Consider the following 13,103-nt stretch of genomic DNA (forward strand, 5'->3'; position numbering starts at 1 on the left):
GCCACAAGAAGCAAATGCCCTAATCCTTGATGAGAAGAAAAAGAGAAGCAAAAACACTTGAGATCATTTTCCATTATTTACATTAAACAGGAAACAGAGTATTATTATTATTATTATTATTATTAAACAAAAAAAAGTATAAAAATAATATATATATATATATATATAAAATTATATATAAAATATAAAAAAAGTACAGTAAATATACAATCCAAATAAATTAAAGTTTTGGACCAAAACATAGTCCTTTTCAAGCCACTTCAGACTTCTAATAAACAAAACCATGATTGGCCAGTAAAAATTATTTATGACCTGCAGACTCTTTTTATAATAATAAAATGCTTATAACTCCACTCATCACCATTCATAATTGGTATTACATGTAAGTTTTGGAGCACTAGACAAATCTTAGGCCCATCCTTTTGATGAACCTAAAAAGACACACACATTTTCATGACCAGTGAGAGGAAGCCACAAGAAAGAGATGATCTCCTGAATATTTTGCATCGAACACCATGCTCAATACTTACATACCTAAGCAGTATCATTTTTGCAGTTCACCATGACTAGTGACACTTTTAAATGCTATATTTTGTCTTCAATGTTCATATTTATTTATAATACCAGTTATGAAAGGTGATGAGTGGGGTTATCATAAGCATTTAAGTTAAGCATACAAGTAAAACAAGAAAAATATAAGTGCATTTATTTCATAATGGTTTTGGAGGTTTGAAGGTAGCCATTTTATACATGCCCACAGATAGGTGATTTAAATGAATAACTAGCATCATTAAGCAGGAGCTGCATAGAAATATTATGTAAAGAATATAAGAAAAAAAATTTTTCCTTAGTCTGCCCACAGTACAAATGTACTATAGGTTTACTAATAACCTTTTGTGGGTGGAAACAACATAAAAAAAAAGAAGTAGAAATGTGATAAGCAAGCACAGGAACTGTGCAATACATAGACCAGAAGAGTAGCATGATAAGGAAAGAAAAGTCAGATGATTATGAGAAGAAACTAACCATGTAGGAAAAACGAAATTCTAGATAGTTTTTTAGTGAGTAACAGGAAGAATGATTATGGAAAGATACCTTTGATAACATTGATGTAGGAAGGTGACAACAACTGAAGAAAACAAGTTATTTTACTCAGTGATCATTTTGCCTAGATGTATCATCTACAGTGACTAATGTGAAGATAGATATAAGAACAGAGGTAGAAGTAGACAAATACAGTTATCCTATTGCTATTATCCTGAGCACCTCCAGGATATTGCAAAATCTCAATATGAAAACAGTTGTGGGATAGCTGCATCTGAATGGCTAGGACTATTTCTCATCACTGCCACAATCTATTATTCAGTTCTCACACTCTAGCATTATAAGCCCTAAATTTCAGATACTTGTCCACTATTATACTGAGATCCCTTATCTCCTTCACCTCATTCTCATTCAAAAATTACATACTCTGTAGCCCATTTTTGCCTTTCAAATTTTAAAACCTTATAACTTTAAAACTTTGAGATGTTGTACTGTTTAAAACTTTGAGATGTTGTCATTCACTTGTCATCTACTTTAAATCCTCTTGTAAAAGCCACAACATTTTCTCATCTCATAGTTTGTCTCAACTATTTGTTATCGGCAAACAAATGCATTTCCCCATTCAAACTTCTCCCAATATCATTAAACAGTAGTGGCTCAAAACAGAGCCCTGGAGCACACCACTAGTGATGACCTTCCTCTTCTAGGATACCTCTTTCCCATACACTGCTTGCTGATATCTAGCAGGCCCAATCTCCTATCTAACTTCTACCAAAACTAATGGTCAAATAAGTTGTCTCTGGAATTTTTCTAACATTTTCTGCATTATCTAACAGCATGTCAAACATTTGAAGTCCAGTAAAAAATTTAATTCTAGAAATGCAACTTTAGAAATTGAGGAATTCAATTACCTTAGTTTGGAGAGAAATTCCACTAATGAAAAATATAACAATTACTGCAATATACTTGACTGTTACTTCAGGCTTGAGAATCCCTATAAAATTAATATGAATGTTAGTTACTTGTTATTGCAATGTTTCATAACTAAGCCAAAGACAATTCTGTTTTGTCAAGTTTAGCAAAAAATTAATTATCTAACAGCAGAAACTTTTAAAAATTATTTTTAACAGTTAATTTAAAGCTTTCAAAGAAGAAACTTAATGAAAATTAAAGCACAGTTTAAATTGACACTGATTCAAGAATAGTCACAAGTGAAGCAAAACTAACAAGATATGTCATTAAGGAATTTTAAAGAATGCTACAGCAGGAATACCAACAATGAGTTATTTGTGAAGTAAATTTCAGACTGTATTTTCTCATATACAGTGACTTTATATGGATTCCTTCTGTCATTACTGATCTCTGTGATGATCATATATGTAAGAATTAGAATGTGGAACTGTTATTCTTGAACTAAGAGTGACATGGATATAAGTTGGTAGAGAGACATCTAATGAATTGCTTCACTAGAGAGAGAGAGAGAGAAGCAGGGTGAGATATTTAATACTGCACATGGTGGCAAAGTGGAGATCAACTAGTGATTAGCTAAAACTTGTCGAGCAAAGAAATAAAGAATAGTATTTTTGCATTGAAAGTAATATAATGAAAATATAAGTTCACAAGCTATTTTTATCAGATTGAGATTAGAGAAGAATGGAAGAGAATTCATACAGTGGAAAGGAAAAAAAAGAATGGAAATTTGATGAGAATGAGTGTCAGTTTTCCACTTTGAAATCTGTGCACACTGCTAAAACATAAAGTCTCTGACTGTCACTAACATAATGTCTAAGTCATAGCCCCATAATGTACAACAACAGAACAGAATACTGTAAATTTCAAATTTCATTCTTACTGATATTCAACTGTCTTTCTAAACTTTCTCTAAGTTTGTGAACACTCCAGAAGTCATTCCTAATCTTTTTTTCCATTTCATTTTTTCCCACTGATGCATTTCACACTCACTGGCATCAGTCAATCAGCTACAAGGTGCATCCAGAAAGTAAGGTCCATTCAGAATTTACTGCCAAATAAGATATGAGAGATGGGTCGTGCATACTTGGTAGCACAGTCACTCATTTTTGTTCCATTTCCGTTTGTTGTCTTCTACAAATATTTTATAATGAGTGCTGTGATAAAAAAATCCTGCCAGTTGCAAGGTTTGTGGTGTAATACAGTTTTGTTGGAGAAAAACAATAGTGCTACAGAAATTCACCGATGACTGTGTAAGACAAAGGTAGGCAGTGGTGTCATTTGTTCAAAGAAGGGTGCAATGATGTTCATGATCGTTGATGTTCATGACGGATGATTTGGTGGAAAGAGTGAACATGAAAATTCAGTAGAATATTGTTTCACAATTATGGAACTTTCTTTTGAATTCCTGGAAGTTTCACAGTAGTCATTCATGAAATTGTGTCAGAAAATATGTAATATAAGAAGCTGTGTGCCAGATGTGTCCCAAAAATGCTGACCAATGCGCATAAATAGCAATCGGTGGAATCAGCTCAAAAATGTTTGGAATGTAACAAAAATGGAAGAGATAAACTTTTTTCTCATATTGTGACTGGTGATGAAATTTAGATTTCATACACAAACATGGAGTCACAACGACTATCAATGCAGTGATACCATTCATCACCCTGAAATAAAAAAAAAAAAAAAAAAAAAATTGTCACCATCAGTCAAAAAAATTATAACCACTGTCTTTTGGGACAGAAAAGGGATCTTCCTCATTGATTTTCTTCAGCAAGGAATCACAATTAATTTTCGTGCTCACTCTTTTCACCAAATTGTCTGTCACCACACTTGGCTGGTAACTGTGCTCTTCATTGTGAACATTGTTACACCCTTCTTTAAAGAAATGACACCATTGCTTAACTTTACTGTCATTCATTACATTAGATCCATAAACCTTACACAGTTGTTGGAGAATTTCTGTAGCACTATTATTTTCTGCCAACAAAATCTCTATCATACCATGAATCTCACAATTGGCAGGATTTTTTTTTTTTTTTATCACAGCACTCATAAATTATTCATAGAAGACAACAACTGATAATGGAATGAAAGTAAACTAGTTAATGAGTCATTCTATGCTACCATGTATGTGTGATCCCTCTCCCATATCTTATTTGGCAGTGAATTTTGAATGGACCTTACTTTCAGGATGTGTCTCATATAAAGTGAGAAACTCTCTCTCTATAGCACATCACATAAGAAAGACTGATGCTTATCTTTACTGCCTGTTTTCAATGCCTTTGTTTTTTCAGTATTGATAATTGAATCAATTGACTTCCGGAATCATCAACTGCAGCAATAAGGGAGTTCGTGTCTTCCATATTATTAGTGAATAAACAGTAATCAGATAGTCAAAAATTCTTGATCTTTAGTCCCCAGTACTTCCTTTGTAGAGACCTGATATTATCAAAAAATCAATTTTAAGACTAAACAAATAGTATGTGTCCCTGTTTTAACCTTGTTCACACACACACACACACACACACACACACACACACACACACACACACACACACACACACACACACACACATTCTTATAGCTCATGCAATCTCCAATTAATTTTACCTAACAACTGAATCAAAAGCAATTTAGAAGTCAACACGTGATCACACAAAAATGTGTGATCACGTGTCTGAAATTTTAAACATTTCTCAAGGATCTGTCCCCCAGTGAAAATATTTGGTCTATGTAGCTTCTGTTCCTTTTGAATCCACATGCTTATCATTAAGTCACTTGTCAACCAGGTCCTTTATTCTGTTGAGTGTAACAATGCAGATGACCTTACATTGAACAGACACTAAAACCACCTCTATAATTCTTACACACTGCAATCTCCTTTCTTAAAAATGGGCACTGTTATAATTCTGGTAAAGTTACTATGAATTTTGACAAAAAATGTTCAATATCTATTTTGAAAATAGCAATCATTTATTATTTTGAGCCTCTACAGCACAATTTGTAATAATGACACAATAGACTTTGCTGTCAATAAGAGAGAGAAAGAGAGAGAGATGCTGGTAATAATGATAATATATTAATATTCTTATTATTATTTTCATCCTAGATGTGGTTGAATCCTATCTAAGATGCAAGATACATTTATAAGAGCTTTTTTATCTAAAAAATGAGTTTGTCTATCCAATAATGAGGTGGCAGAATCTTCTCTCCCAGAAAAACAAACCTTCCTAAGTGTTTGTCTTATTGCAAAACAGACAACTGGCTAAATAACAGGTGCACTGACAAATACATCACCCTCATGGAGTCAAGAGATTCGTCATGGGAGGTCTCTCTCTCTCTCACACACACGCACACAGTTTATCATACCTTGACTTAAATGCCTTTACTGTCTCTGCACTCACCACACTTTCAGGCAATGCATTCCAATTATCCACCACTCTCCACTTAAAAAAACCTACTCCTCACTCCCTTGCTTACACCTTCCTTATACAGCTTCCAAGGATGGCATCTTGTTTTTCTGTCTCCAGCCATTCTATGAAAAAACTTATCCACTTAATCTGATAATTACCTCATACCAACTTATATGTTTTGATCATATCCCCCTCCTTCCTCTTTCTATATCCAAAAGGCTCTCTGCAATTTGCATTCTCTCAATCTGTCTTCATATTCCACAAGCGAGTTTTTGATCTTGTCTAATATTGTCATACCACTTGAAGTCTCAACATTCTCATTTCAGCTACATCATATCTCTTTTCCCATTCCTTGGTCATCTGCCAGATCTCACTGTTATACATCAGCGCAGGTCTAACTATCATTTTGTAGATCTTTCCTTTTAACTAGCTAGACTTTTGTATCACACAAGATACCTGAAACCTTTTTCCAGTTTATCCACCCTGACTGGATCCTCCTACTGAGTTCTGAGTACAGGTGTCCATCACTTTGGACACATGATCCTAAATATGTGAACCTAGACACTTGTAGGATGCCTGTGCCCTGCAATGTTATACTTCCTGAAGCTTCACTACAACATGTACTCTGTCTTATTTCTACCACTCCTCAAGCTACTATCTTCAAAGCTTTCCTCCATTGTTTATCTTTCTTCTGCTTCCTGCTCAGAATTTGTGCAAATCACCACATCATCAGCAAACACCATCATCCAGGATGATTCAGTTCTTACCGTCTCTGTCAACACATCCAAGAGAATAACAAATAACAGGCTCAAAGCTGATCGTTGATGAATCCTGGCTTTTACTGGGAATGCCTCAATGATTCCTGCTCCACATCTCACCCTTATACTACATTACGCATGTCTTGTACAAGATGTACATACTTCTCTGGAATCATTTTCTTCCTCATGCTTCTCCATATCTATTTTCTTGGGACTTACCCAAGGCCTTTTCCAAATTAATAAAGACTAGAAAAACTTCTGTGTTGCTCTCCCAGTATCTTTTTATGAGCTGTCTTAGAGCAAAGATGGCATCAATTGTCCCCTCGACCAGGCATAAACTCAAATTATTCTTCACTAATTGGCACCACGTCTCGCAATCTCTTCTCAACTACCCTTTCTCGTAATTACATAGTATGATTCATGGGTTTAATTCCTCTGTAGTTGCTACAGGACTGGATATTACCTGTGTTCTTATATACTGGAACCAGTATACACACACTCACTCACTCTCTCTCTCTCTCTCTCTCTCTCTCTCTCTCTCTCTCTATATATATATATATATATATATATATATATTCCTTTACAATTTCTCAGTTTCAATGATTCTGTTAAAGGCATCCATTAACAGAGTCACTCCCGATTCGCCTAGACATTTCGGGAATAGAAATGAAGGATACAGTATTTTTTGTGTTGTCTCTCAAGAATTATGTCCACATAAGGTAGACACGAAAGTGGAAAATAGTGACAATGGGTTATAAGGCAAAGTGGTGTAACTGGGAGGTTGACAGGAAAACATTTAGTTGAATGTTGCAATAAGCCAATTCACTTGGATTAGTGAACAAAGGAAGGGTAATTTATTATGACTGATTTTAATTATGGCGGTATAGATTGGAATGAAGAGATAGCATTTTGGAATAAGGAAAATGAATTTCTTGAATTCTTGAGAGATAACTATCTCAGGCAGCATGTAAATGAGGGCACGTGAGGATCGCGTAAGGTTGCACACTTTCCTCCAGTTGGTGAGTGTGATCATGAAGTAATCACCTGGGTTGTGGCTAGCCATATGCAGACTTTTGTGAGGAAAGGATATATGTGGAATTATAAGGCTGGTGATTATGACAAGCTTAGGAGATAGCTTGGAGCTATAGAATGGAATGAGGAGTTGAGCAGTAAGGAAATAAATGCTGCATGTGGGAAATGACAAAGAAATACATAACAGCATCAATGTGTGAATGTATTCCGAAAGGTCAAAAGGCCAAATAAGGTAGATATAAAATGAATGACTTGGGGGGGGGGGGGTCTTAAGCATGAAATCTGTAAAAAAGAAGGTACTTGGATATGGTACAGGATGAATATGAATACTGGTAATAATCAGTTACATGAAGAGTATAAAGAACAAAAAAAAGAGTGACTCATTAAAGAAAACAAAAGTGCAGTATGAGCAAAAATTGGCAAATCAGGCAAAGAAAAACCCTAGAGAGTTTTTTTAAATATGTGGTAAGTAGAAGAAAGAATGATCATGGTAATGTTAATGGATGAAAATAGTAGAATGGTAACTGCTGCAGAAGGCATTGTTGATTCGGTGATCAATTTATAAAGGTGTTGCATCCTGATCGGGGTGGAATCGTGAAGAACTTAAGTATAGAGGACATAGGAGAGGATGGCTTAATTGTGAGTGAGTAGGAGGTATTTGAGGAAATATATAAACTTGATGTCAATAAGGCAATAAGATTTGATGTCACTGTGCATCTTAAGGGAATGTTCCAGGAAGCTGGAAGTAGCATTGGCATGCCTGTTTAATAAGTCTTACAACAGCACAGGTTCCAAGGGAGTAGAAAAAAGGTAAAATTGCTCCACTGCATAAAGGTGGTGATAAGGCTATGGCTTCAAATTATAGGCCAACCTGTATATCTGGAGTTGTGGTGAAGGTACAAGAGAGATTGATGAGAAGTAGGATACAGAAATGGGTTAATAACAGCAGTATTCTCTGTGGTTATCAACATGGGTTTATTAAAGGGAGATCATGTTTTACTAACTTATGTACTATAACAAAGTGACAAATACCTTGGACAGGAGAGATACATATACAGTGATGTACTTGGATTTTGCAAAAGCTTTTGATAGACTGCCACACGACAAGCTGTTAAATAAATTAAAACAGATGGGATTGGATAACAGACATCTGAGTTTGATCAGTGACTTGCTGTCAGATAGGTATCAAAAGTCGTATATCAGGGTGCAGTATCCCAAAAGAGGAAGATCATGTGGTGTACTGCAGGGATCAGTTTTGGGGCCATTGTTGTTCAATTTGTATGTCAATGATATTGGGATGGGTTTAACTAGTGATATACAGTATACAGCTGTTTGCAGATGATGCAAAACTGGGGAGAGCAATGCAGAGTCAAGCAGATGTTATGGCTTTAAAGGAGGAGGACTTGAATAGATTGCATGAATGGGCAGGTAAGTGAAACTATCAGTTCAATGTTGCGAAGTGTAAGGTTCTGGGATTTGGTAAGCAATGACAGGATGCAAAGTATACACTTGGTGAGGAAACTTTAAAGGAAGTAGAGGAGATGAGAGATCTGGGGGTAGTGGTAAACAAAGACCTAAAATTCAAGGGTTGCATTGCACAAGTTGTGAAGACGTCACATTGGATAATGGCAATGATGCAGAGGACCCTGACATGCAGATGTCTCCCAAATGAGGCTTGATCAAGGCCTCATATGGATTATTGTGCACAGATCTGGTCACTGGAAAGAATCCAGAGAAGAATCACAAAGGTGGTCAGTGGTCTTTGGAATGTGGAGTACAAGGACCGATTGTGAGAATATAAATTGCAAAGCCTCATGAATAGGAAGGAAGGGGGGGGGGGGGTAAGAACAAGAGGCCATCCTTGGAAACTATATAAAGAATATGTGAGCAGAGGAGTGAGTGAGGAGAAGGTTCTTTGCATGGAGAGTGGTTGGTGAGTGGAATTATTGTCTAAGTGTCTAAACCCAGTGACCAGATCTGTAAATGTAGATAGACACACTGAATCAGTTTAAGGTACAGTTGGATGAGCATTGTGTGCAATAGTGGGTACCTCCCATGATGAATCCCTAACTCCATGGAGGTCAAATGTTAATAATAATTTCCATACTTCTACAGGGATGATATCAGGTCCAACTGTCTTTCTGCTTTTCATCTTCTTAGTGCTTCCATCATTTCTATTCTTGTTATATTAGGAATTGGACCCATGATCTGATCTCCTCCATCTTTTTGTATATCCCTATTTATTTCATTCATTTATTTCTCAAAATATTCTTTCCATCTATCTAACACATCCATTTCTTAACACAGAATGGTACTATCCTCTCCCTTAGTCCTGGCTTGGTATATATATCTTTACTTTTCCAATCCTTTGGTCTGGCTATCTTGAGGGCCCTTTTGAAACCTTCTTCATTATCCAGATGTTCATACAGGTCAGCATAGGCTTTAGATCTCACTACTGCTCTCTTTGCTTTTTTCTTTGCTTGTTTATATTCGATTCTATTTTCATTACCTACTCTGTCCCAGAGTAGGTGATGAGAATGAGGATGACTAGAGGAGTGCCCAGGGATCTGTACTAGGACCACTACTCTCTAATTTATATATTAATGATATAGCAGAAGATTTGAAGGGGGACATTCAGTTATTTTCTGATTATGCAAAACTAGGGTCAGCAATAGTTGATAAAGGTGATGTAGATATCTTGCAAGATGATTTAAATAAATTGGCAGTGTGGGCAAAGGACAATGGTTGTCAATTCAGTTCGTAAAATGTAAGGTAATGCACTTCAGGATGAAAAGATCAAACACTTCATATCATACAGATGGTCCTTTTTACAGGGAACTGATGAGGGATCTGGGAGTGATGGTGGATAGCGATTTGAAATTTAGAGGACATTTTGCAAGAGTTGGCAAAATAGCTCAGAAGATTACTTGGATGCTGAAGAGTACATTGACAAGTAAAGATCAAAGTTTTTTTTTAGGGTGATTCAGCCGATTCAGCCACATGTTGACTATTGTGCACAAATTTGGTAACCTGTGTTTCTTGGGGATCCTTTGGTGGTGAAAAGGATTCTGAGATGACTGACCAAGCTAGTGACAAGTCTGTGGAATGTTCCTTATGAGGATAAATTGAGAGTGTGCGAGTTGTAGAGTTTAGCTGACAAACAGAGGAGAGGGGATATGATAGAAACTTATAAGTTATTAAAGGGATACTATAAGATTGACACAGAAGAAATTTTTCAATACATGGGAGGTAGGGGGGGAGGGGAACAAGGGATCACACTTGAAAGCTAAGAGTGTGGTTAGTAAGGGTGTGCAGACTAGGTTTTTTTTTTTTTTTTTTTTTTTTGGAGAGTTGTAAATGAGTGGAATGGATTGCCAGAGGTGGTTGTGTGAACACTCCAACAGTGAATGGGTTTAAGGAAATGTGTGATAGGTATTGTATTAATGGACAGAGTGGATCTCCCACAACAAGTTTTTTGACTCCATGAAGTGCCCATATAAATAATAATTTCAAAATATTTTGGCTTGAAACTTTAAACAAGCCATCTTTGGTGTAGGAACAGTTATAAAAAGTAGAATGCTAACAAGGGATTATTTCAAATTATAATATTAAAAAAAAAAGAGTGATTAACTAAGAAGAATGAGACTTTCACGTATCTTTGGTAAAGACATAGTCATTCCAATTTAATTCAGCAAGCGTGTTAAGGCTTCAGCACTTTTCTTAAATAAACATATTCATACAAAAGACATATTTCAGTGATTACACCACATTTTTTATTAATCAGTTATATAATATATTGAAATAATAGTTCCCGATAAGTTTCGTAAATCATAGGATTTACAATCTTCAGGCGTAAATAGTATGGCTATTCATAAACTCAAATAACCTTTTTGAGTTTATGAATAGCCAGATGGTCATGACTTGCAGTTATTAATTTCTCTTGTTTAAACTTTAAGTTATACTATTTACCCCTGAAGATGTAAATCCTACGATTTACGAAACTTTTCGGGAACTATTATTTCAATATATTATATAAATGATTAATAAAAAATGTAGTAATCACCAAAATATGTCTTTTGAACCAATTTGAACCAATTGGGTTCTTAACCAGAAGATTCTGTTTGGTATCTACACGATGCTGTACTAAGCTGGACTTTTCAGGTTTATTATAAGCAATGTAAAACTAATGATAAAATAAAATGTTAAATAACACTTTACTTAATGGGTTGCGAACATATCCGGACACTAATTAACAGACACAGAAATTCTAGTCCTTCAAAAAACACATGATTTTGCAATGAGTCCTAAAAAATTCCTTACCTGGATTTTCTTCACAGCACAGAATATAACTAACTTATCTAATCTTTAAAGTGATAGTGATAACAGATTATGTCTAGAAGTTGTACCTGTTCTATTTAAAAGCAAAACTTCTTCCCTCCAGCATTTCATTTTTTTAAATCAAAACTTTATAATCCTTACAATGGAACAACTATTTCACAATCACAAAAGCCAACAAACAAGTGACTGTCATGGATTCTTCTAATTACAATAGAAAATTAACACTTCTTTTACTAAGAGATAGATCTGTATATCAGGAAATTAGTTATAATCTTACCAACAGCCAAAATCAACAAATTGAAATTTCTATAAGAAGAAGTTGCAAGTCTAGACAAAGATGCAATCAAAAAATTAAGGTTAGCATTTTGCTTAAATGAATTTTTACCCATTTTTACAGATTACCTAAGATCCATGAAGATGACATTCCCTTCACCCTATTGTAGACTTCATGGATTCTCCAACCTATCGTATCCAAATTTTTAAGCAGACTATTAAGCTCACATATCGGAAATTCTCATTTATTTATCAAAACTTGATCAGATTTTAAAGCAAAAATCAATAGTCATTCTCTTCAAGGCTATTGATATCATGGTCAGTTTAGATATGAATTATTATTCCTCATTGTTCCTCTTGATGCTTCTCTTCAGCTGATATCGCAAGTCTTTCCTTCTAGCAAGGTAAAACAGTGAAGTAATCAGATTCTTAACCAGAAGATTCTATGTTTGGTATCTCCACCATGCTGTACTAAGCTGGAATTTTCAGGTTTGACTTCATAATTCACAAAATTACAAAAATAAGCTCTTTGAACAAATAGAGCACCAAAGACAGTTCCACTCTCTCCTGCATTGGTTAATTTCTACACAGAAAATTTTGAGAAAACTTTCTTATACAACCCCGATCTGGGTATGATATGATCATTGTATGATTTATTGCAATCTGGTCTCTTTCTCCAAGATACTCTTCCTATGATCTTAGAAAACATGGTCTAAATCCTTATATAAAATTCACCATGGAAGTTGAAAAAGAGGGTTTTGGCTTATTTGGACATTTTGCATTCTAGTGAATTTACGACTTCTGTATAAATTCACTAGAAGTGTATAAATTCTGTATTTATACACAATCCTGTATTATACACAATTTTGTATAAATCAACCTTTGCTGGCTAATATATACTACATAATTCAGTTTATTATCCTTCTCAAATGATAGGCATTCTAAAGAATCTGCTAAACCTCACAAACCTCAGGATCTCTAACTAAAAATTCATAACATCTAGAATATTATGCTAAAAATTGATTCACCAAAAGAAAATACAAGATTCTTGAAATCTTTAAGTTTCAAAAATCTTAAATAAATATAATTTAATACCAACATTCTTTCTGATCAATAAACTCATTTTGGTTAACTTCCTCCAAGGATAAAGTCTCCTTGTAAGTATTTACCAAGTTCCTTGTGATTGTAATCTTTCTTTTGGTAAACTGATTATTCTATGAATAAACATCTACAGACTCCATGGAGGTGTACATAATGAAAAGAATACATAGAA

At 34.8% G+C, this 13,103-nt stretch overlaps 1 protein-coding gene across 4 annotated transcripts in view; it reads right to left on the bottom strand.

The window, feature by feature from the left end:
* LOC150105675 (sodium/bile acid cotransporter 7-B-like) overlaps window positions 1-13,103 on the bottom strand; it is a 169,887-nt gene that overhangs the window by 145,289 nt on the left and 11,495 nt on the right. For all 4 annotated transcript variants that reach the window (XM_090394999.1, XM_090394998.1, XM_090394997.1 and 1 more), the window contains exon 2: window positions 1,956-2,038. In XM_090394999.1, the coding sequence (XP_090251125.1) occupies window positions 1,956-2,038 (83 nt within the window). The remainder of the gene's footprint in view (window positions 1-1,955; window positions 2,039-13,103) is intronic.

This window comes from Typopeltis vanoorti, chromosome 6 (assembly GCF_054136105.1).
Source record: "Typopeltis vanoorti isolate ZY-2024b chromosome 6, IOZ_Tvanoo_1.0, whole genome shotgun sequence".
NCBI lineage: Eukaryota > Metazoa > Arthropoda > Arachnida > Uropygi > Thelyphonidae > Typopeltis > Typopeltis vanoorti.